General features: G+C 39.3%; 1 protein-coding gene across 2 annotated transcripts in view; it reads left to right on the top strand.

Moving 5' to 3' along the window:
* BCL11B (BCL11 transcription factor B) overlaps nt 1–23314 on the top strand; it is a 137940-nt gene extending 114626 nt beyond the window's left edge. For both annotated transcript variants that reach the window (XM_074213047.1, XM_074213048.1), the window contains one exon: nt 13633–23314. In XM_074213047.1, the coding sequence (XP_074069148.1) occupies nt 13633–15644 (2012 nt within the window). In that variant the 3' untranslated portion in view covers nt 15645–23314. The remainder of the gene's footprint in view (nt 1–13632) is intronic.
* Nucleotides 23315–26013: the final 2699 nt, after the last annotated feature.

Raw genomic sequence — 26013 nt, 5'->3', positions numbered from 1 at the left:
GTCATTTAGATCATAGATAACAGAGTCAGGAGATGATTCCAGGACCTTTCTCCCTCTAAATCAAATGCCTTTTCTTTTGCATGTGCTAATTAGAGTGACCTTCACAGTCACTTTATTATTTATCTATTAAGTTTCAGAATCCAAACTCAGATCTAGATCTTCTGATTTCAAAGCAAGTGCACTCCATCCCACTGCCTCTTCCAGTGTTTGATCTATTTCAGAATAAAGCAGCATTATTTCCAATGCATTTGTAAAGAAAAGAAATTGAAAGATATCTATCTTTTAAGAATGTATAGGACTTTTAATGAGTACTCCAAATGGGATGCTGCATATAAGAACATTGTAGGGTTGATGGAGGCTCTTTTCATCCTGGTAAAGGAGGCAACCTGTGTAGAGATGCTTGACTGTGCCCAAGATTTCTACTTCCTCTATAGGTCAAGGTTGTAATGCTTCACCACCCCGTGGCTAAACCCTGTCTTACTTCAGCAGAAAGTGATTTCACAGGCTCAAAGTGTTTAGATGACAAACGTGTGGAATTAATTGAAACTCTTGTCACAGAGAGGGTAATTTAGAAGTCAGCTCATATGTTATCGATTCTTCAATATTGGATTTTTTTTCACTCCTTTACTTCCGTTTGACCCCTCCCTGTGCTCTACTTTATACTTCTTTGGGGTTTTGTAGTCTGACATCAGTTAGCAAAGCACAGGTCATATCTGGGCTAAAAAAAACCCCAACAACTTCCTAAGTGGCCATTCATCTAATCAGTATAGGGTTCTAATCTGTGAGCCTCATGGAAGCAGGGATCATGTCTTATATAAACATTGCATTCTCCCCCTCGTCCTGGCCCCCTCCCTCAGTCATATTATTGTGTGAAAGTATAACATTAGGTACTGAATACATGTTTGTTGAGTTGATTTGTAGGGCTTAGAGCTGAAAGGAACTTTTGAGATCATTTTACAGATGAAGAAACAAAAGGTTCAGAAATTTCAAGAGATTTGCTTTAAAGTCAAACAAATATTAAGTAAATAGCAGATCCAGTCTGAGGTCCTCTGACTGCACTACACTGTGCCAAATTGAATTAAAAAGAGTTGGATTGAATTGTGGCAATTCTCATCATTTTAAATGTTATATGGTATGAGTGGGTCATCAGATAAGGTTTGTATATATGGCCTGTGTCTTTAAGTATACCTTAAATAAAGGCTATCATCAACATTACATTAAGTCACATTAATGTATAATGTTGATGCAAGATAAATGTCAAGTCAGTCCCTTGGCCTGAGTTGTCAAATGGCTTCCATTTTTAAAGTCTTTTCTTTTCCTGTGTAAAAGGACTAAAACTCTCCTTATACTGGGAATCTGAATGAAGAAGGACATTCTATTGCTGTTAAAAAAATTAAGCACCTTGGAAGGTAGTAGACCAGTTGTCTAATCCCTTTGTCTTGGAAAATCAGTGCATTCTTATTGAAGTCCTATCTGAAGCTGAATAGAGTAGATACCAATCAATCAACAAAATTTATTAAGAATCTACCATGTGCCAGTCAGTGTAGTAAGTATTAGGAATACAAAGAGTAGATAGTTACCCCAGTCAAAAATAATGCATAAATAAGACAGCAGCAAAAATCGCCCAGTTGGCAGTCTCTGCTTGGGAGAAGGCCCTTCAGTCAGGAGCAAGAATATTACAGATTAAATTTGAAGTACACCTTCATTTTGATTATTATTATAGTGCTTTACTTTTTAAAAAACAATGATATAGGTCATGTGTAATATTGTTACCCTTCTTTACAGATGAAAGAAGCTGAATGAAGCTGAGGGAGATAGAGGCATTTCTCCAACATAATATGGGTAGTAGAGGATGGAATCAAGGCTTGATGTCCAAGTTATTTTTCCATTTCATATATCACTAATAGGGACAGGAAAATCATTTTCACCAACCTTGATTTTCATTCTTCACTTTACTCACTAATTGGTTTAGGGCAAAACCTGCGACTTTTTTTTATTTGTATTACAGGGAATTCTCAGAAGAAAAAATTCCTTCTACAAATGCAGGTTGTGGTAACTTAGTTTAGATTTAAAGTAATTTAGTCTTAGCCTAGAAGTTAAATGATTTGCATAGGGTCACATGATATCAGCCAACGGCTATACTTGAAGTAAGATTTCCTTGCTTTAAAGGCAAATCTCTAACTGATGTGGCACTCACAGACATTCTACTAAATTCAAACTTAAGGAAATCATAATTAAACAATGTTTATATGCTCTACAAAAAAGAATCATCTCAGGCTTCCTTTAAATAGAGATCTTCCCTAATTAGACCTCAGTTTCTTCATTTATAGGATACTAGCATTGGATTAGATGATTTCTAGGGTCCTTCAAGTTCTTGCATTTTATGTTAAAAAATTGAGATTCTATGATTATAAGGTCCCTCATAGCTTTGATATAAATACACTAGAAACCTGGATTCAGATCTTACCTTTGATACCTTATTAACTTTGTGGACAGGCCTCAGTTTCTCTGCAAAATAGGGTTAATAATAACTCGCAGGATTTTTGAGAGCAATGTATATTAAAAAATTTATAAATGCCAGCTGTTTTATTATTAGAATTCTAAAACTCCTTCACTTTTTAAGATTTTGTTTTCTTATATATGCTTTCATTCATTTTGTATTTTCAAAGATTCTTCTGTGCATGACTTTACACTTTGCCCTTTGAAGGATTAAAAGAAATGAAAAAGATAGTTTTGCCCTCAAAAAATTGGCATGCCAGTAGATAACATAGACAAATAATTATAATAGATTATAGACCAAATATGTACCAGGGGGATAAATACAATGCTGTGAATGTTATTGGAAGACAAAGATCATTTCTGATATGATTAGATTGCCCACATGTAACTGCTTCTTCTTTTGCATAAAGGGTGTCACACCAGCAAAAGGAACAGATTCCTAAATGAATCTGGGACTTTCCTCAGACCTGATCATTTCATTTTTGGGGAAAAGAAATATCCATGCTTAATCTCTTAACTTAAATTAGTTCTTTTTTTCTCTTAACCTAAATAAAGCTCTTTGCAATATAAAAATGTAGTGTTTATACAGGACCCAGGATAAATTCATGATTGTAAATGGTAGAAACATAAGAGCCTTTGTAGATCTTTTTGGTGCTTTTTGTTAAAACATATGGAGGGTCATTGACAAAATATAACAAAGTTTTCTCTGATTTTAAACCTGAATGTGAAGCAGCATGTAGTGAAGAGAAACCTAAAATGGTATTTAAAATTTCTAGGTTTACGTCCTAGTTATGATAACTTACTTTGCAAGTCATTTCTTTTTTCTGAACCTCAGTTTCCTCCTGTGTAAATTGAGGATAATAATATGACCTACTTCATAATTTGATATGAGTGAGGTACTTTGTGAATTGTAAAGTGTTTTAGAATTATCATTTTCATTACTTGGTTAATTTTATTCCACTGGGAATGCTACAAAGACTAAGACACAGTACCTGCCCTTATGGAGGGGAATTATTGACTGAAAGGGATAAGACAAGTTTACAGGTGGATATGTTTTAAAATAGAATTCAAGGGTGCAATAAGAGAAGTATCAACAAAGTGCTATAGAGTTAATGGAAGGAGAGGATAGTGTTCCTAACAGGAGGCATAATGGAAGTGGTACCTCCTGAATTAGGCCTTGGAGAAAGATTTCAGTCAGTGAAGGTGAAAGGGAATGGCTTTCCACATGTAGAGGCACACAGAACAGGCAAAGGTATAGAGGTGAGAAAGCATGGCCCAAGTTGGGATTACAATGACTGAGGCACTGGATGCATGAAGTGAGTAGTAGGAGATTAACCAACAACCAGAATGGAAAGAGAGATCATGAAGCAAGGAGGTTTTGTACTTAGATGGGTGGGAGATACTTAAGTGTCAGAGGGGAAGCCCATGGTCTACAAAGTTTAATTTATATAGTGGTCCCTTTATTTACAATCATTTTAGGATTAAAGCTGGAACAAACAGGCAGACTCACCCTCTGTCCATCATCATCATCTAGATCCAGGGAAGAAAGGCCCTCACTTGAAATCACACAGCAAATTAAGCAGCAAAGGTGGAATTAGTCCAACTTCAATGGGCAGCTAGGTGGCAGAGCGGTCAGATGGTCTGAAGTTGAAATCTGGCCTCAGACACCTGACTCTTGGTAAGTGTGTGACCTTGGGCAAGTCACTTAACCCTGATTGCCTCACATCCAGGGTCATCTCCAGCCATCCTAATTCATATCTGACCACTGAACCTGGATGGTTCTGGATGCAACATCCCCCTCATTGAAATCCAGTTCATGTGCTTGTCATGGCATCACCTCCTTGATATCATGGTTTTCTTTGATAAAGAAAGACAAACATCATCTTTTCCCAGGGATATTAGAGGAAAGGTTGTAGATATGAAAGGTTCATATTTTTTTGGCCAGTTGCATTGGCAAAATGGTAATGGTCTCTTCTCTGGAACTCATTTCCCTAGCCCCTCTATCAAAAATAACCTTATATTTCCAATCCTTCCTTGACAGTGTGAATGGTGAAGCCTAAGTTCATTGAATCGAAAGAAAAGTGCTGCTTGTCATCCCTCTAAGACTGTGCTCACATATAATGGCTTGGTATTTCTAAAGAACTATCATTTTATTATTTCCTCTTAATGCTCAGTTCAATACTGATCTTTTAATAGGAGCAAATTCACTTCTAAATTTCGTTGAGACAGAGACAGGAGTGTATGTATGTGTATAAGAAATGACTGGAAACAAGAAATTGGATCTAATATCTTCGATTCTAACCTTGCTCTTGGACTTGAAGCTATACTTTTAGTTAACACAGTTTTGAACATTTATGCAGGTTTCTTTTCCTTAGCTTCTCTAAATTTTTCATCCATATTTTCTGCTATGTCCCTACACATCCTTCTACTTTAACCAGTGTCTGTTCCCTATAATCACAAACATGCCTCATGTACTTATAACTGAAATTCCCTACCTTCCTCCTACCTTCCCCCTGCTTTTCTGAATGTTCTCTCTTTTGTCCCTATTGTTATCTGACCCATCAAATCTTAGCCTCCTCATTGAAGCTATTCTTTGTGTTGCTTGTATTCCCAATTATCTGTCCTTTAAAAAAATTGCATATATTATAATTTTATATTATTTTATAATTTATATATAATAAAATATTTTATTATATGTTTATATATGATATATAAAGTATATTTATTTTGTAATAAATATATATTTATATTCTTAAAATAAATATTAGTTTTAAAAATTAGTTATGAATTCTCTCTATGAATTCTCCCATTGAGAAGGCAAGAAATGTAATATCAATTATACATGTGAAATCATGCAAAACATATTTCCATAATCTCCTTTTAACTTCATAACTTGTATCATTCATCTGGAATATTTTGTGGTATCTTTTATTATTGCTTTTCTCATTTTTATATGAAAGTATACATGTATGTATACCAACCATTCAGACTAGAGGTCAGCAAACCATTGCCTTGGCCAAATCTGACCAAGGAGTGAAAAGTGGTCTTTACATCTTTAAAAACAGTAAAATCTAGATTCTAGACTATAAACCTCCTGAGGATCTATTTTCTTCTCTTCTTTCACCTCTAATCTTAGTATGCTGCATATAAAATAGTCTTTCAATGAATATTTGTAGAAGATAAAGAGTATACAGTGATTACTATCCATGGCATGAGAAAATAATTAGCACATTATGCCCTCAGTTTGGACTGAACCTGGATTCTTATTGGAAAACTTAAATATATTTATGAAAATTAATTTATTTATGAGAACTCATGGCAATATAATAATAATAATAGTTCACTTTTCTGTAGGTTTACTTTTTTAAATTTAGGGTACTTTTTTCAAAATAACCCTGTAATTTAGATTGTAGAAGTATTATTAAAAATAAGAATTCACCTTTCTATAGCAGTGTTTTATAACAGTCCTTTGAGGTATGTATATGAGGCAGAAATTATAATCCCTACTTTGCCTATGATATTTACAATTTAGTGGGGAATAAGGAGCCATCTGAATTTCCTTTGTACCATGAGGGCTTCTAGGGCCTTTCCATTCATCATCCTGTGACCAAATTCTTACACTGAGCATCTCATAATTCTTGGTGCAGTTGTAAATCTTATTTGCTTTTAATTCAATTTTAATTTAAGCCTCAGAAGCTTAAAAATCCTCTAAGATTTTTGGGATAGTTTGTATATGTTATCTCCCCTAATTTTTGAGCTCCTTAAGATCAGAAACTGTCTTGACTTTTCTATATACCTTCCCAGAATTTTGCACAGTGGTTGGCAATAGTAAAAGATTGATAAAGGTTTTTTCATTAATACATTAATTCATTCATTATATCAACTATTACTCAGATTAGTAAATATAAACTAATTGAAGGAGAGAAACAGCTACCTTCAGAACAATATCTTTATGTAGGAACTGGTCCCTGAACTGAGTTTTGAATAAAGTGAAATATTCAGGGATGCAGAAACATGTTGGAGAGAGCATTCCAAGAATGGAAAAAGTGTGTGAAGGACTGTCCCTAGGTGGGAGATGGAAAATGGATGTCAAAGAATGGATGGGAGTATAGAAAGATTGGTTGGAACCCAATGAAAGAAGATATCCTTCTGCTAAATGGGATTTTCCAACCCTTGTCCCATTCTGGAGCTTCAATATCAGGTGCCCCACCCCCACCCCCACCCCCACCCCAACTTAAATGACACCGGTTTTTCTTAGTGTTTTTCCCCTTCTCTGAAATCACTTTGAATATATTTTCTGTAGAATGGAATGTAAATCCCTTGAGGGCAGGCACTGGTTTTTGTTTTTTCATCCCCATGGCTTTAGCATTGTAGATTAGTAGATGCTTCTTAAGCTTACAGAGACAAATTAAATTCCTGGACACTTTCCCTCTAACAAAAGATTGATTTGCATGAAAATGGTCTATATGTTGTGAGTTGGGAAGAATGTTTCCAAGTGGTTTCTTTTTTAGCAGATGGTCTGCTGAGAGGAAGACAGGTGACAAAGGTCATTAGGTGGCATCTGTGAGTGTAGGGACAATGACCCCACACTCTAAGGGCCCATTCTAGTGATTAGAACAAGATTCTCCCTTAAATGAAGCAGACATTCTGATCCCTTCAGCCCCTGTGTGGCTCACCGCCCCCCCCCCCCCCATTCCCTGTAATTCACTAAATCTTCACCTGGCTTGAAATGCCCTTAGCTGGTCTTGTGAGAACACTTGTTAACCAGTGCTCTCAATTACGGGGTTTTAATTTAATAATAATTCAGTTAAAGGTGTGTTTTTTATTGAGCATCAAGGATACCTTTATTGGTATTATTAGAGTAACTAGCATAATAAGGAGGAGTAATTGTTTAAATGCTCATTAAAAATGGAGTGGCTTTGAGAAAGTAGCGTGGGGGCGGGGAGGGGAGAGTGTCTGTAAGGAAGCCAGCCAACGAAGGCCTGCTCCTGAAAATGACGCTGTGAAGGGAGCCATTGCTTTCTTTAAGTGTGCCAGTCTCCACATTGGTGGAGCTTTGGAAACCGCAGACAGAGGATGCCTTAAGATTCCTTCAAAGTTGTACTCGATATACCGCCAGGCTATTACAGCTACATCTCTTGGAGCGATAGTGGCAAGGTTAGCATTTGTGGGGAAGGGATAAGGGAATCCCCCATAGCTAATAAAGTGAAGAAAAATAACTAGAATTCAATGGGGTGAAAGAAGCCAGAATCTTAGCTTGAAAAGGGAAATTTAGAAATCATGCAATCTAATTCCCATATTTCCTTGAAGAAGAAACTGAGTCTAAGAGACTCGGAATTATCCAAGCCATCCCATTTGTCATTAGAGTAAAGACTAGAATATGTAACTAAACTAGGAACAAGATTTAAAAAAAAAGTAGCACCACCCCCAAACTACATCTAACTCACACCCTGTATCTGGAATAACTTCTATCCATATTTTTCTCCTTTTGAAGTTCAATCCATTTTTTACAGTCTAAATGCTGCCTCTTCCCTGTAACCTTCAGAATTCCTCTCATTTGTAATAATTTCTCCCTTATACTTCCTTGGTGTAGATTTTACTTTGGTGATACACATTATCTCCTTGTGTTATGTAGTTAATCTACATGTATGTCTGCTTATCAGATTGTAAACTACATGAAGGCAGGGACTTGTCTCATTGAAACTTTATATTTCTCTTACTACATAGCACAGAGTCCTACACATGCAGTCATTGGTTAATCTGTTTATGGGATCTATTTGTAAAGCAAAAAATCACTTGCTTGTTAAAGAGTGGTAGGGGATGACTGCAATCTCTCCTGTTGGTGTGCCTGAGGCTAGTGATCTCTTGAGCTCAGAAGTTCTAAACTTCAGGAGGCTAATACAAATTGGGTGTCCACACTAAGTCCAACACCAATGGGATGAGCTCTTGGAAATGGGAGATGGGTGTGGTTAGGGTGCGGTACAGTGTCCATCAGGCTAAGGAGAACAAACATGGAACAGGTCAAAGCTTGTTTTCGGATCAGTATACAAGGATTGAGTTCCTTGTGGAGTTCATTGCACTTCCAGCTTTGGTAAGATAGGGAGATCCAAACTCTCTTTTAAAAAAAAGAAGGAAAAAAAGAGTGGTGGGAAAACCTAACTGTACGTGTCTCATTGCTCTTTTTACCTAAGGATGAAAAGTTAGAGAATTACAAGTGTCCTGGCAGAGAGGACTCAGTGACACTAAGATAGGCCTTTTATTTTCTTGTCCATACCCAGATTACCCTTACATTGTCAATATCTGGGTAGAAGATTTGCCTACCCCGTTATTAAAATTTTGGCCTAAAATGGTGAATTCTGCTTATTGGAAGCAGTTTGGGAAATAAATGATCTGATTTTTACAAACCTGTGAATTCAACTCAGTGAAAGAGTTTTCTGGGTTATCACGTCTGCAGATTTATACTCTGATCTCTGGGTTTAGCAGAACTAAAACGAAATGTTTTAACATAGCTCTTTGATAACAATAATTCTTCTAGTAAGTTGAACCTCAGTTTACTGCAATTACCTTACCCCTTTATTTGATCGAATCTAAACTCTGAGAGTAAGGATGCTTTTATTTGTTTTGCTTTTTATTTTGCATCAATACTGTCCAGCCCCTGATAGGCCCTTTATAATTACTTCTTGATTGCTATGGGGTAGAGGTAGAAAGGTGGTATAATAGAAAACATTTAGTGACTAGAGCAGAGTAGACATTTCTAAGGCATTTCTAGGTTTTCAGGGCAGGATTTGACTTTGTTTTGTACAGTCATTAAAAAATAAGCTCATAATTGGCTTGTCAGTCAGAATAAAACCCAGGCAGTCACAGTATGGGAAACCATCCAGGTCTGGCAAAGCCTGAATTTTGCTCTGCTAAGGGGTAATGCCCATAACGATCTTTCTACGGTGCCCCTTGGGAGAGGAAGCCATGGAAGTGAGTGGCATAGATCGGGAAGCTGGAAATCAACTTCCTGGGGGCCTTTGACTGAAGAAGAGTTCTAGAGGCCTGGCATCCTACATTATTAAAGAGAAGGCTTACTTTTGAGCAATACATGACTGTTCATAGGCATGTTTAAAATATTTAGCAAGTTTTAGAATATAAAAATGATCGTAGTGAATCTTCAAAGACTTTCTGACATTGTTCTCTTCTTAAAAGTGAGCATCTACACTGCTTAAGGCAATTTCTAGGCAAGATAACCATGAAGTGATAATATGGAAATGAACATTTTAATAAAAAAAAAAAGAGGGAAGAGCGAGGGGAGTTTAGAGAGAGCCTTTAAGGGTTGTGAAAGTGTTTTTTTTTTTTAATGAAGTTGTCAGATCTTCGATAGCCGAATGGCCTACAGTGAATGTCTGCCATTTGTGGTGGGGGTCTTCAGAATTGGCAGGTTTAGGGGCATAGAAATGACAAAGATGAAAGAGCCAATATTGGTCCTATAAAGATAGGTAGCTCAGAAACCTGATTTCACTAATAAAAGCAGCCTTCCTCAAGCTCACAATGCATGTAGACATGGCTATTTGCTTCGTTGTTTCTTAAGAAGAAAAAGTTTAAATGTTTGGGGGGGGTGAAGATGAAGGCTCTTAGTTTTTCAAAACAAGCGGTTACAAGTCCTCTCACCAGCTGCCATTTTGAAGTTACTTTTTTTTTTAAATCAGCTATTTCAACTTTAGATTGGCCTTAGTCCCCAGCATTCTGGGGAATTCTACATGTTCTTATAATTTAGACATTCCTCATGAGGACAGATCTTAGAAAAATGCTTGACAGCCTGGGGGAGTAGATAGGGTGGGGGACTGGGTGAGGAGAGGAGGAGGAGGAGGGAGGGGGATAACAAGAGCCAAGGAGTATCATCTGACTTAAGAAAAATGAAGAAATAGAACAACTGCCTATATATAATAAATCGATTAATTAGAGTGGTTAAAATGAAGGTGAAGGAGGTAGGACCCTTTTTAATTTGAAGATATATGACCTTGTAAGATGCTGCCTGTCATCTGTCATATTAACTCTCCCTTCAGAACAGTCTTTATTAAGCTCTGCTCCCAGGTAAGCTGAGGTAAAAATGTACTGTTCCCGAAACGAAAAAATAAATCAGCTGCTGGCAGGAAACGTTCTCTACTTTAGCCCTGCTTTGATGATTCCTGTCACTTTTTATACTGTAGGTGCAGGGTGTGCACTGGTAGAAATATAGGTATTTTCAAAGATTACAATGCTAGGTCTCCGGACATCATGGAAGGTGGGAGTGGGGGGTGGGGTTTGCACTCCAATCCACACCCAGAATCCCACAAATCTGTCCTGGTGAGTTAGGTTGTGAGAGGTAATGAATGTTTTTCTAGTCCTCAAATAAGGTTCACTGTTAGCATGTGAATTATACAGGAATTTTGGGGAAGAAGCCCAGCCCAAAGTACTTAACATAAGCTATTTTGAAAGATTAATTATAAAAGTTGAGGCTTAACTATTCTATGTTATAATCTGCCCCCTCCTTCCCCCCCTCCCCCACCCCCAGAGGTAAGCAATTCTTTAATACTTGATGTTTCATGGTGGCATGGTAGGAAAGGGACTCTGGGTTCTCCAAGGCGGTGTCAGGGTCATGCAAGCACTGGCTTGCTGGTCATGCAAGTTCTGCCATGCTGGAAAGGCCCAAACATAGCCAGGTGTTAGATGGCGCTCCTGTCTTCTGGCTGAACTGAGAACAGCCATGCTGGCTACTGGAGGCTGGCCACAGATGTAGAATTTTGTCTTCCACAACTCATGAAGGTCATCCCTGTCCAAAAGCACCAGAGTTGTCATCTGGGTTGATGGAGGGGAAGTCCCTTACCGATGGACTCTCAAATTCAAGCAAGACAACAGATAATTTTTCAAAACTTTAGGCATTTTATTTCTATTAGTCCCCCCCCCCCCCCCAAATATTATTCTATTAAGTCTTTTCATCCTTTATCTTTCTACAACATTCTGGCTGGTGTTTGAAGGTGAGTTTTCTGCCAAGTATGTCCTCACTTCTCGGATTTTCGGAGCTGGAACCATGTGATGACTGTAGTCAAACTATATTGGTGTCAATCATTCAGGTTTTTTTTTTTCCTTTTTTCCTTTAGTGCTGTGTTCTGGCTTTAGGGTGCTCAGTTCCTCTGAGTCATACAGTTTTAAAGACATTTTCAAAAGTACAGTTTATGTGCCTATAAACATTCTGCTACAGGGTGCCTGAAAGACAGGTTTCTACACAACTTGAAGTCTTCCAGCCTTATTTATTTATAGATTAACTCATTCTCCTCTCCCCCATCCCACTTTCATTTCTGAAATACTGTCATGGGTAGTTGATTTCAAAAAGAGAATTGTGGGTTGTCACTGCCCTTGCCTCCTGGCTGTTGCTTTCCAAGTTCTTCTATTTCTCTTAAATATGTAAGAGTAATTAGCACATTTATTTTGTTCGTGTTTGACTGAGTCCACCATGCATTGATTGGAGTTAAAAAAAAATAAGCAACAGAAAAACCACCAAACCCATATGGAGGCAGGCAGACTGGGGTGAAGAAAAAAGGAGGTTTGGGAGGACATTCCTTCTCTCAAATCTGTAACACTGAGGATCATAAGATACTTTCTCACAATGATGACTGAATTATACTTACCCCATTTTACAGATAAGGAACACATAGGTAAAAAAAAAATACTTACCTAGGTTGGCAGAATCTGAGCATCAGAGTGAGGATCCAAGTTTAGGTCTCCCTACAGTCAGGGAGGGTCAGGCACTAGAAATAAAAACACACACAAAAAAATCACAACTTTCCTGTTTTATTAGGGAAGACAGAGGGGTGTGTGTGTGTGTGTGTGTGTGTGTGTGTGTGTGTGTTCTCATGTGCTAACAAAATAAATATAGCAGGGATAAGAGCTGGGCTTTGTTTTTTGTTTTTTTAAGTTACTGAATATGATGACAGAAACCAAGGTCTTTCCATACTGTCTTTTTTTCCTCTTTCTGTAATGCATAATAAGAGTTACAGACTAAAACTGAATAGTTTTAAATTCAGTTTGAAGAGAGATCAGAAAAGACAAATAGCAAATGAAAGTTGCAACTTCAGTTCTCTTGGTTGTCTGAATGACAGGCAGATGAAGGAACTGAATGTTCTTGACCCCATTCAACCAGTGGCCATAAATATCTCTTGGTGATGTTACCAAACAAAGCAAATTTCTAACAAAGCAACATTTGTTACAGTTCATTACAACCACCCTGTCAGATTTGATTATCATTTATTCTTCTACATACTCACTTGGTGTTTTGGCAGAGGAAATAGGAGGGGTGAAGGGGAAGATTTCCTATAGGGGCATTTTTTCCAAGGGTTCTTAGACTTTGATGGTGGCAAAATTCCATTGTATTCTTAGTATCTTTATTGTATAGTCTGAATGAACTCTGGCGAATAAAGATATAATATTAAATATAAATGTACCCCCCCAAACCATGCAAACCCATAACAGAAAGTCATTTTTCTAGGGAAATTCCTTAAAGCAAGTATCACTTAATTAGGTACACGTAAGAGACAAGATCTATGTGTTTTCTAGGTACCTTCATTCAGACTTTATCTTGTTCAGCACCTTCATTTTACTGATGAGGAAACTGAGGCCTAGAGAGATTTCATTACTTTAGTTAGACAGTGATGGGGTTAGGATCCATCGTTTCCCTTGGAGGACAAAAGAGACTTTGTTATCATTTAGGAGGTGATGTTTTCAACAGTGCAGGCCAAATGTAGGCCTTTCTAGCAGTGATTTTATTGCCACTTAAAATGTAAGGAATTTATTTGGATCTTCCTGGGTAATTTGCCTAACTTTTTTTTTTTCTTGTTTAGGTTTTTGCAAGGCAAATGGGGTTCATTATTAAATGTCTGAGGTCAAATTTGAACTCAGGTCCTCTTGATTCCAGGGCTGGTGCTCTATCTACTGCACCACCTAGCTGGCATCCTCCCCTAACTTTCTTTTAATAAAGGATGCCTTGGGGAGGGGGGCTGAGGATGGGGAGGGAATTGTAAGGAAAATAAGAAAAATATAGTATGGGTCAGTGGCACTTGGGTTCTCTCATCGGTATGATTTTTGAGTGTTTTTTTCTGCTTTTTTTTTTAATAGGTAAAGATGAGCCTTCAAGCTATATTTGCACAACTTGCAAGCAACCTTTTAACAGCGCCTGGTTCTTGCTTCAACATGCCCAAAACACACATGGATTCCGCATCTATTTGGAAACAAGCCCTTCAAACAGTTCCCTCACTCCACGGATCACCATCCCTCCTCCTCTGGGACCAGAGGCTGTTGCACAGTCCCCGCTGATGAACTTCCTGGGAGATAACAACCCTTTTAGTCTCTTACGAATGACAGGCCCCATCCTGCGTGACCACCCCGGCTTCGGCGAGGGCCGGCTCCCCAACACTCCCCCACTTTTCAGCCCACCGCCCCGTCACCACCTGGACCCACATCGCCTTAGTGCCGAAGAAATGGGGTTAGTCGCCCAGCATCCCAGTGCCTTTGACAGAGTCATGCGTCTGAACCCCATGGCGATCGACTCGCCAGCGATGGATTTCTCCAGGAGGCTCCGCGAGCTGGCGGGGAACAACTCGACCCCTCCTCCGGTCTCACCGAACCGCAGCAACCCTATGCATCGCTTATTGAACCCCTTTCAGCCAAGCCCTAAGTCACCCTTTTTGAGCACGCCTCCACTGCCCCCCATGCCTCCCAGCAGCACCACCCCTCCCCAACCTCAGGCGAAGAGTAAATCCTGTGAATTCTGTGGGAAAACGTTCAAGTTTCAAAGTAATCTCATCGTGCACCGCCGCAGCCACACGGGCGAGAAGCCCTACAAGTGTCAGCTCTGCGACCACGCCTGCTCCCAGGCCAGCAAGCTCAAGCGGCACATGAAGACCCACATGCACAAGGCCGGCTCCCTGACCGGCAGGTCGGACGACGGCCTCTCGGCCACCAGCTCCCCGGAGCCCGGCACCAGCGAGCTGGCCGGCGAGGGCCTGAAGGCCGGCGAGGTGGACTTCAGGAACGAGAGCGACCCCTCCCTGGGCCACGACAACGAGGAGGAGGAGGAGGAAGAGGAGGAGGAGGAGGAGCTGGAGAACGAGAGCAGGCCCGAGTCCAGCTTCAGCATGGACTCGGAGCTGAGTCGCAACCGAGAGAACGGCTCCAAGTCGCTCCCGGACGAGAAGTCCCTGGTCCTGGGGAAAGTCATCGAGAACGTGGGCCTGGGAGCCATCCAGCAGTACAGCGACATGCTGGCCGAGAAGCAGAAGCGGGCCGGCTTCCTGAAGAGGGGCTCCGAGCCGCGGGACCTGTGCGCGCGGGACCTCTGCCAGAGGGACACGGGCGACGAAGACTCCGTGGCCGGCGAGCTGGAGCGCGCCGAGGAGGGCACCGTCAACGGACGCAGCTTCGGGCCCGGCGAGCCCTTCCCGGGCCTGTTCCCGCGCAAGCCCACGCCCATCACCAGCCCCGGCTTAAACAACGCCTCCAAGAGGATCAAGATCGAGAAGGACCTGGACTTGCCGCCGGCGGCCATCATCCCCTCGGAAAACGTCTACTCCCAGTGGCTGGTGGGCTACGCGGCCTCGAGGCACTTCATGAAGGATCCCTTTCTGGGGTTCACAGACTCGCGCCAGTCGCCCTTCGCCACCTCCTCGGAGCACTCCTCGGAGAACGGGAGCCTGCGCTTCTCCACGCCGCCGGGGGACATGTTGGACGGGGGCCTCTCGGGCCGCAGCGGCACGGCCAGCGGCGGCAGCACGCCCCACATCAGCGGGCCCGGGCCCGGCCGGCCCAGCTCCAAGGAAGGGCGCCGCAGCGACACCTGCGAGTACTGCGGCAAGGTGTTTAAGAACTGCAGCAACCTGACGGTGCACCGGCGGAGCCACACGGGAGAGAGGCCTTACAAATGTGAGCTCTGCAACTACGCCTGCGCCCAGAGCAGCAAGCTGACCCGCCACATGAAGACCCACGGCCAGATAGGAAAAGAGGTCTACCGCTGTGATATTTGCCAGATGCCATTCAGCGTTTATAGCACCCTGGAAAAACACATGAAAAAATGGCACGGAGAACACTTGCTGACAAACGATGTGAAAATAGAGCAGGCCGAAAGAAGCTAAAGGCCCCCACACCTCCTCCCCTCCCCTCCCACTGTCCCCTTCCCCCCCCCCCCCCCAGCATCCCCTTCCTTCCTCCTTCCCAACTGGGTTAAATCAGGGGTCTAGGTAACATTTAATTTGTACAGTTTAACAATTGCCAACTGAGAAAATGCTGACTTAATTTTGCCTCCATAAACATAACTTAGCATAACTATGGTAGGTGCCAGGAAATGGCACTCAAATTTAACCTGTGTCTACAAAGTTCTATTAAACCTGAGGGTTGATTAAGGCAGTAAAAATTGTGGAGCCTTTTAACTGTGCAATAATTTCTGTATTTATTGGGTTTTTGTAATTTTTTTTGGCATGTGCAGGTACTTTTTTTTATTATTATTCTTTCTGTTTAAATTTCTTTTCAAATTTTGTTGGGTATCTCTTATTAATTTTACCCAGTAGTAGCCTGAGATTACTTGCATTGTAGGGGAGAAGCCTATCTTTTAAATTATAATTTTTGGGCCGCTGCTTTTTTGAAATTTAAGCTACGCATGTGTAATTTCTTGTGAAGAAGCCGACACTTAAATAACTTTTAAAGTTGTTTTTTCCCCCTTTCCTCCCCCAAAGACACACACACACACACACACACACACACACACACACACACACACACAGAAACACACACACACACAGACACACACGCACACATACGAAAGAAAAAAAGAAAAGCAAGTGGGGTATGGGGGGTGGGGAGTACAGCGGATAACAATCTTTAAAATTGTAGCACTTTCTTTCGGAATTGGATCTGAAATGTAGCACTGATGAAGTCATGTGTGACTGAGGCCTTTTTTTTGGGTTTGTTTTCAAATAGTTTTCAACATTCACGTTTTGTAACTGGAAAAAAAAAAGACAAACCGAAACAAAAAATAATCAGCCCCACAAAATCATCCCAGTGAGTGAGATAAAGCAAGTTTTGTTTAAAGGCAGCCAGGGTCAGTAGCATCCTTCAATTGTGCATTATTGGCAGATAACATGACTTCATTGGACTATTGGTGATGCCCTGAGCTGCAGAATGGATGTCACTTGTCTTAGAATAGCCAACCTGGCCTAGGTAGAAGGACCCATCTAGATGTGATGAGTGTTACTGTATTCACATGGAAGGAAGGAAATGATAAATCGTCTACTAGCTTAGGCTGTCTTTCTATAGTGTTAGAGCTACTGAAATCATTAGGTAGATGCTTCTTGAAGGGCTGTTAGGTTCTAAACCAGGAAAGAGTCAAGTATTGGTACCCTGAGGATCTGAACAAGCTGGGGTTGTCTCTAGTAATGCACAATGGTGCTATTGTTAAGGAGAGAAAACATATATAAATTTTTTTCTGGTCCAGATTAGTGATGGAAAAATTAGGATAAAAGGTACCTTCCCATTCTTTTTCCCCCCTGTCCCATTAGGACAAATGGTACTGAGCTGAGAACAGTTAAGGTTAGACATTTTAATTATGTTGACCTGCACTTTAAAACTTTTGTTTGCATTTAAATTAAATGGCTTCTAAACAAGAAATTGCAGCATATTTTACTTGGCCCAGAGGTGGGTTAAACTGTAAGGGGACAGCTGAGAGATTAAGTGTCAGTGTTGCTAAGCATGGCATTCACAATACTGGCACTATAAAGAAAAAAGATAAAATAATAATTTATTGGACAGTTTTTCTACTGCCATTCAATTTGACGTGAGTGCCTTGAAAACTGATCTTCCTATTTGAGTCTCTTGAGACAAATGCAAAACTTTTTTTTTGTGAAATGAAAAGACTTTTGCAAAAGAGTAAAAACCAGAAAAGTACATTCTTTACAAACAAACATACAAAAAAAGCCACATTTACTTTAAAAAAAGAAAAAAAAATCCTGGTTGAAGATAGAGGACATGAAAAATGCCATAAGACCCAATCCAATGAAGATGTATACCCAGCACAACTTCGGACATCCATTGGCTGAATTATTCTCAGCTTGGTTTTTTTTTTCCAGGACAACGCTGCTTAGGAAATGGAATGGAGGTGACTTACTGCTGAATTTAAACTCAAGTGACACACGTTACAAGTTGTTATCGTTGAATGAAAAAAAACAATTCAGGAACAACGGCTAATTTTTTTTTAAAAGTTAAATTTAGTGCACTCTGTCTTAAAATACGTTTACAGTATTGGATACATACAAGGGTAAAAAAAAATTGTGTGTATGTGTGTTGAGCGATCATTTTTTTTTCAAAGTTTGCTTAATAGGTTATAAAAGAAATGCCGTGATGGCCATGTGTATATTGTTTTCTTTTGGTGACGGGGTTTTAGTATATATTATATATATTAAAATTTCTTGATTACTGTAAAAGTGGACCAGTATTTGTAATAATGGAGAATGCCTGGGCATTTTACAAAACCAGGAAAAAAAAACCCTTTTCTTTTTCCTTGAAAATGTTGCAGTAAAATTTAAATGGTGGGTCTATAAATTTGTTCTTGTCACTGTAACTGTAAAGTCTGAGTTTTAGTAAATTTTTTTCTGCCTTGGGTGTTGAATTTTTATTTCAAAAAATGTATAGAAACTTGTATTTGGGGATTAAAAGGGGATTGCTACACCATGTAGAAAAAGTATGTAGAAAAAAGTGCTTAATATTGTTATTGCTTTGCAGAAAAAAAAATCACATTTCTGACCTGTACTTATTTTTTCTCTCTCCCCACCCTTCTTTCTCTTCCTTCCCTGCCCTCTCCAGAATGGACATTGATATTGGTTGGTTCATATGATGTAGGCACTCATTGTATTTCTATTGGAGCTTGTAATTTTTTAACTGTACGCTTGTCCTTTTAAAGGGATTTCATGTACCTTTTTGTTAGTGAATTTGGAAATAAAAAAGAAAGACAAACAGGCTGCCATAATATATTTTTTAATTTGGCAGGATAAAATATTGCAAAAAAAAAATTTGTATGTTAAGACCTATTGTAAAAGAGAAAGGGTTGTTTGACAACCTTTGAGTAAAAGAAACAAAGTGACATTGTTAAATGCTTTTGTTCACAAATCACTTTTGTTGTCTATATTTTTATCAGAGTTGGCCTACAAAAAGTACTGTTCCCATGGGGCTTCTCACTCAGAGCACCCTGGACCTTGCATCAAGGCTTCCCCGGGTCTGGCCACATCAGACTGGATGGTAATTCCCCTTTCATGTTGAGTGGAAAAATCAGTTTTTGTAAAGATGTTCAAGTAAGTAACATTCCATAAAGTGTCCCTGACACCATCCCCCTTTCTCTGCAAAGTCTAAGATGTGGAGAAAGAGAGAACTTCCTTCCCTATCATCACCGACCGATCACCATCTCTCCCACCCTCAAGAAGAACAATTTTTAAATGACCTTTACCCTTTCCAAAGAGAGCCGTGGTTTCTGCTAGACACAGGGGAAATGGTCTCCTATTGAGATGATTGCAAATTAAACTTTTGGATACAAATGGTTTGGGCCCAATTCCCTTTTCTGTCAGAACAGGGCCTTTTCCTTGTACAGGTCTTGCCAGTCTGTTTATGATCCGCTTTGCCGCTGTTCTCTCCTAATTGTACATTCCATCAATTTCTGAATGTTTGAGGGACTGGGATGAAATTTGGTGCCTTTTGATATCTCTCTCCTCCCTCCTGCTTCCTTCCACTTTTTCTGTCTGTCTGACTGTCTGTCTTTCTCTCTCTCTCTCTCTCTCTCTCTCCTCTTTCTGCCCCACCCCCACTCCCACCTCCACCCCAAGTAGCTTTTAAGAAGATACAGTGATATTTTCTTTTTGTTTGTTTGTTTTGTTTTGTTTCTTCCCGGGGAGGGGGTAACAGTTTTTAAGATGCCAATTTCAGGAAACTATGATTTCAGGAAAAGGAAGTTAAAAACCTAGCATCTTTGTGGGTAATTCCTCACCAAATACAGATAACCTTTCTCTTTTGATGGGTGTCTGGAGTGTCTGATTGACATGCCACTCCCCAAGCCACTTAGCTTGACCTTGTTTGAAAATTTAACAAACAAACAAACAAAAAAACTGATGCAACTTTTAGGCTTCCTATCTGGCTGAACCCTTGAAACCCAGAAACTTAACATTTCATTTGGATATACCGTTAAGTTGCCTTGGAACCCAAGCCAACCTTACGGCTGTCCCATAATTGAGATAGCTCTCACCAGCAGTTGTTCAGTGGCCTAAGAGAAGTCACCCTAAAGCCAAGAATAAGTCATCTGAAAGCACAAGGATTGTGTTTCCTACTGCCTGCAGCAAAAATTGGAATTTCTTTTCCTTCTCAAAAAAATAAATAAAAAAAAAAGCCAGTGGCCAAGCACAATGGGACATGGCCAACATCAAGCAAGCTCCCTCGTCCTTGCTGCTGGATCTCTGAAGATGATGCTGAAGCTCACATGGTCATTTTGGGGGACATCTTCCTAACTTGGAATTTGCCACTTCCTGTCTGAGGGTCTTTTGGGGGAGGGAGGGGGAGAGGAGACTGAATTAACTTAAGAGAAAGGTTTAAAAAAAACAGAAAAGAAAAGAAATTAGTATTTCATCCCAGTCCTGAGTGAAAGACTGTCCAAGGTTTTGTTTCTCACAGGCAAACTCATGTCTATGGTGCTCTTTGTATTTCAGAACTGCAAAGCAAAGTAACATTGGTTTCAGTTGTTTGCATTTGTACCGGCAAGGCAAAATATTTTTATTACCTTTTTCTATTACTTATTGTATGAGCTTTTGTTGTTTACTTGGAAGTTTTGTCTTTTACTACAAGTTTGGAACTATTTATTATTGCTTGGTATTTGTGCTCTGTTTAAAAAACGAGCACTTTTTTTTTATTATGGATAAAATGTTGAGATGACAGGAGGTCGTTTCAATATGGCTTAGTGAAATATTTATTGTTCCTTTTATTCTCTGTACGAGATTTTTGGCCTCTTTTCTCCCTTAACGTCACAATGTTGAGTTCAGCATGTGTCTGCCATCTCATTTGTACGCTCGTTCGAAACAGTTTGTTCCAGTTTCAAGTTATAAAAATAAATTGGACATTTACTTGATCTCCAAACCTTGTCTTTCCTATGTCTTTTCAAGAATGATTAGCAAACTGGCCAACTTCGGATAATCATTTGAGTTTTTCTACCATTTTCCCCACTGACTCATTAAATTAATATGGGGGTGGGAGGAGTGAGGCTTAAATAATGATACAGAAAGCCTACCAATTTAATCTAGAGAAGTCATAACATGAAATTGGATTGGCCTCTAGAAAGCAACAAGGTCTGGGAAAGTGCCCTGGACTTACAGACTTGAATTCCATATCTCACTCTGCTATTAATGATTTCTATGACCTTGGACAAATCATTTCCCCGTACCTCATTCTCATTCATTTCAGAACTATTTGGACCGGATCATCTCTAAAGACTGTTTCCATTCTGAAGTTCTTCAACTATATATTTCAGTACTTCCTTTAACATAGAGACAAGATATTTATATATTCCATCTTTCTGAATCCAATATATTTTTATAGCTACAAAGAAGCCTTCAATGGGCCTAATAGTGGATAGACAAAAGTTGGGAGGGCAGCTAGGTGACACAGTGGATTGAACACTGGGCTTGGAGTCAAGAAGACCCAGTTCATCTCTAACCATCTAGCTAGAAATGTTCTGTCCCATCACTTTGTGGACCCAAAATACCTTTCCCTTTTCTGAATAATATAAAGAGTGGCATCAGGAAGTACAAATTAACAAAAAAAGAAAACTTTCCTACACCCAGGCTTAGGGCTGTAGATCCTTCTCCTTGCTTCTTTTTTATGATGTATTCATTATTTGTGGGAGTTGAATGACATCTAGAAAGAAGGAATCTTCTCAATGATGCTTTGCAGATTAAAAAAAGAAAGTACCAGATCAAAAAGATGTTTTGTTACAGGTTATGAGACATAGGAATGAGATACAGATTATTCTTTTTTCCAAACTATTCAGTTTGCATAAATTGTGCTCTCTGAGTAAATAGTCTAATTTGCAAGGTCCTTTTTTAATGATAGGGTGGAGAAGGAAGAGTTGGAATTTAAGAAGTAATCACAGGGAATTGGAGCCACATTAAGGAAAACACCACCTCTTTTTGTACTTTCAGTATTTTTGCAGTGAATTTTTAAGCTAGTGTCCCAAAGAAAGGAAATTCCCCTCTCCCCCCCCCCCTTTTTTTTTGCCATCAGACCTTGGCTCAAACTCTGCCCAGTGGTTTCTTAAAAGCACAGGTGCTCTTAGTCTTTTATGTCTTAACCACACAATATGCTGTAGATCTGAAATCTTCAGTTGCTTTGTGGTCTGGAATACTAAAAGAAAAAAAGAAAAAACCCCCAAAACAACCCATCTCCATCAGTAGGAGAAAACCTTTTAACAACCTAACATGGGATGGGCAAACTCAGAACTAACAGAAGCCATGGGGCCAAAGCACTCCTTGAGTCTTACAAAAACAGAAAATATTATTCCTGGGTAAAGTCTGCCAATCACACTCTGGTCTCCTTTTCTTAGAAGGATAAGCCTTAGGCAGTGCTAGGCTTGGGAGAGACAGCAAAGCCTTTAAAAAAAAAACAACAACCCTGAAATGTCCTCTGATGATGTCAGAAATACTACCTCCTTTCATCCCACCCCCACCCCCAGTCCCTTTAACCACCTCAGTTAAATGAAATTAAGATAAAAGCAGTCATCTCTGACTGACTGAAACTCATGCAATTACTGCCTATGACTTATTTTTAGTCTGTTTTTTAAAATTTCAGACAACTCACCCATCATCTGAATTTCTCACAATCAATCTAACTTCAGTTTAAATAACCTGACTCAAGGATTTGCAGCAGAGTTTAATATCTTCCACTTGGGTTCTAGGTTCAGCAATAAAAACTGGAAAACAATTTCCCCTTCTGTTGGAAAGACAAGAGTCTACAAATAGAAAGTGTCCCCCCCCCCACCTTAGGGTGATTAAAATACATAGTTAAACCTATGTAACTTTCAATTTCATTGAGAAAGACCTACATTTCCCTCATATAGATAGAAAATATTATGTGATTATAAACATTATAATCATTTGAGAATAAATCCAGGAGGATTAAGCTTTCAAATTGTTTAGGCCAGACCAAAAGAAATATGTAGAGGAATGCCAGTAGAGAAGGAAGGACAGAATTGTAGAGATGGAGGGGACCTCAGAGGCCATAGAGTTCATGCATCTCATAGATGCATTTTTTACTTTGTATAACCCTAAAACAAAATGGAGAAACTTACAACCTAAAAATTTACTTTACTAGTTTCTATAGACCATGTGAAGGAGAAGAAAGGAAAAGGAGTGGAAATTGCAGGATTTATATAGTTCCTATTATATATCACGAACTGTGGGAAGCACTTAAAGATCTCATTGAATCTCATTTGACATGAAGTGTGGTTCTCTCTAAGTATACTCCTTCAGATGCTTCAAAAGAAAATTGATTATTGTATTTCTCTGAGAACCCTTATCAATTAATTAGAGCCTATTATGTGTCAGATACCAACTGATGGAGGTTGCAACCATTCTAGTACATGAGTTACTGTGGCAAAAAAAAAAAAGCCCAACCCAGAAACCTTTATCACCTGGTTGCCTATCTGTTGGTGGTGCCTCTCCATACTTAGCTAGACTTATCCTTGAATGACAGGCATTGTCCATTGCCTGGCCTGGCCAGAAAGCCTTTCCAGAGTGGCAGGATCTGCTAAAACTTGAATTTCACTGGCCTAGCCTTTGAAAGCCTAGGATCACTGCTGTGTTGAAGCTAATATTTCAATAATCCATGACTTTATCAATGTGAGGTTTGGGACCTGCCTACACCAATGGCTTAGACAATGGGGAACTTCCAACAGAAATGGATCTCTGTGAGTAGCATATTGATTTAGAAAACCACAAATTGCCATTATCTATGTTGCATTGGATTTTTTTCCGTCTTGTTAAATATTTCTGAATTACATTTTAATCTGGTTCATCTGAGAGTTGGGAGGGCATATTTGGCCAGCAGCCTGACTTTGATACCTCTCTCTGTGGAGCTCTTCCTTCCATGAGACTCTTTTTTGATGTGGGTTACAAGCTAAGACCTGCAAAGGTATAACAGATAACCTGGAACTCGTTGTCCATCGGCATTCAAGGAAAAAGAGCAAAGGACCCTGTTAGGGTGATTAAAATACGTAGTTAAACCTATGTAATTTTCAATTTCATTGAATTTCTTCAGTGGGCACTGCCACAGATATCATCCCATGGGAAAGAGAAATTAGCAGGCAAAAGTATAAAATAAGGCAAAATGCTGTTGGCACCTGCAGGAAGAATCTTGCTGTTTATCTTTTGATTTATTTTAATTTATCTTTGATCTATTTATTTATCTTTGATTTATTTTATTTATCTTTGATAAACTTAGTTAAGACTTTCCAATATTACATATATTGTCTCCTTTCATGGGCCATCACCAGCATGTCAAGGCAATCAGCTCGTCCTCTTATACCAACCCAAAGGAAGTGGAGCAGAGGAAGGAGGGTTTTTACTTTAAATTGAATTCTGAAGTGACTAATGTGGTCATTTTTTGCTTGGGGTCATTTCTTATATTGCCTTTCATGCTATGCAATGTAGAGAGTAAGGCTTTATTTGTATAGATGCATTGTCTTACTGGGTTCAAACTTGGAACACTTTTACTGAAAACATTTCTTGGCTTAAGATACAGTATTGCTCCTAATGGGGTAATTATGTGGCAGTGAGTTTATAGCATCCCCTCTAACTCCCTTCCCACCTGGACTTAGGAAGATATGAGTTCAAATGTGGCCTCAGACACTTACTGAGCAAGTCGTTTAGCCTCAGTTTCCTCATCTGTAAAATAAACTGGAGAAGGAAATGGCAAACCACTCCAGTTTCTTTGCCAAGAAAACCCCAAATGGAGTCATAAAACATCGGACACAGTTGAAACATCTGAACAACAACAACATTGTCTCTAATGTATAGAGCTATCTGGAATGGAATTGTCTGCTTCATTAAATAATGGTAAATTTCTTTTACTTCAAGTTCAAGATTAGATAACTGGTCAGGAATATTATAACCAAGATCAATGGGTTTTTAATTTTTTTAATCCATATTCACATGTATATTTTTAAGTTAAAAAATTTTGGGGTGGCTAGGTGGTGCAATGGATAGAGCACCAGCCTTGGAATCAGGAGTACCTGAGTTCAAGTCAGGCCTCAGACGCTTAATAATTACCTAGTTGTGTGGCCTTGGGCAAGTCACTTAACCCCATTGCCTTGAAAAAAAAACCTAAAAAAGAATTTCCTTCCATCCTCCCTTTTCACCCCCCTCCCCTTAGCAGTGAACAGTCAGGTTAGCAATGAATAAACATAGTTTTGTTAAATATGTTTACAGCTTAGTCATTTTTGGTGTGAGGAATTAGGATTAAGGGAAAGAGATATATGAGATAATTTTTATAAAGTGTTCATCCAATTCTGAAGGGTTGTATTTTTTTGTTTTTGTTTTTGTTTTTGTTTTGTTTTGTTATTCTTCCTCTGGATGGGGATAATATTGTCAATAACTGGTCTAATATGGTTGTCCTAGTTCTCTGGTCTACTGAGAGGAGTTGCTTCCATCAAGGTTGATTTCTCACAATGTTGTTAATGTGTACCTTGTTCTCTTTGTTCTGCTCCCTATACTCAGCATCAGAGGATCAGTGTTTAAGTAGGGCTTTAAATATCTTTCCAGGTTCTTCCAATTTGGCATTCTATGTTCTATGGTTCTAAGGCGCCTTCTTGCTCTGACCTTCCATGATCTGGGGGCTAGCATCTCCAGTTCTGCAGCAAATGGTTCTGCATTTTTCAGTTGTTTTTTTATGGGCAAAAGGATTTCAGTTTGTGCTTTTAAAGATTGTACCTACTCCTGCCTACAATTTCCTCACCATAGCCATTCTCTTTCATGCATGTATGGTTTGGTCCCACAATGTTTTATCTTGAATAAATCTTTTCCTGCAATGTGGAGTCAGGGAAATTTTTTGTTAGTTTGTTTATTTATTTTTTTGGTTTTTTTGCAAGGCAGTGGGACTAAGTGATTTGTCCAAGGTCAAACAGAGTCATGGATTTTTAACTCTATTGGCTTCACTATGTGAATAATAGAATTAAAAGGATGTAGCTTTTTTGTTTGTTGGAGAACAGTGACATTTGGAAGGCTTATTTCAACCTTAGTATGTCCTTAGCTACATATGTGGGTCTCTGTCTGCACAGCACAAAACCATCATTTAGTTGAATTTCTCATACATGGCTCAGAAAAATATAAGAACTAATATAGGGAATCCTAAAAGTCTTAGCTCAATTTTAATCTATTGAAGTTGAAAAGCTGTGTAAAGCTACCAACATTTAAATTTGCATTTACACTC

This window comes from Macrotis lagotis, chromosome 1 (genome assembly GCF_037893015.1).
Source record: "Macrotis lagotis isolate mMagLag1 chromosome 1, bilby.v1.9.chrom.fasta, whole genome shotgun sequence".
Taxonomy (NCBI): domain Eukaryota; kingdom Metazoa; phylum Chordata; class Mammalia; order Peramelemorphia; family Peramelidae; genus Macrotis; species Macrotis lagotis.
Note: the sequence above shows the minus strand (reverse complement) of the source record. Positions and strands in the feature narration are given on the sequence as shown.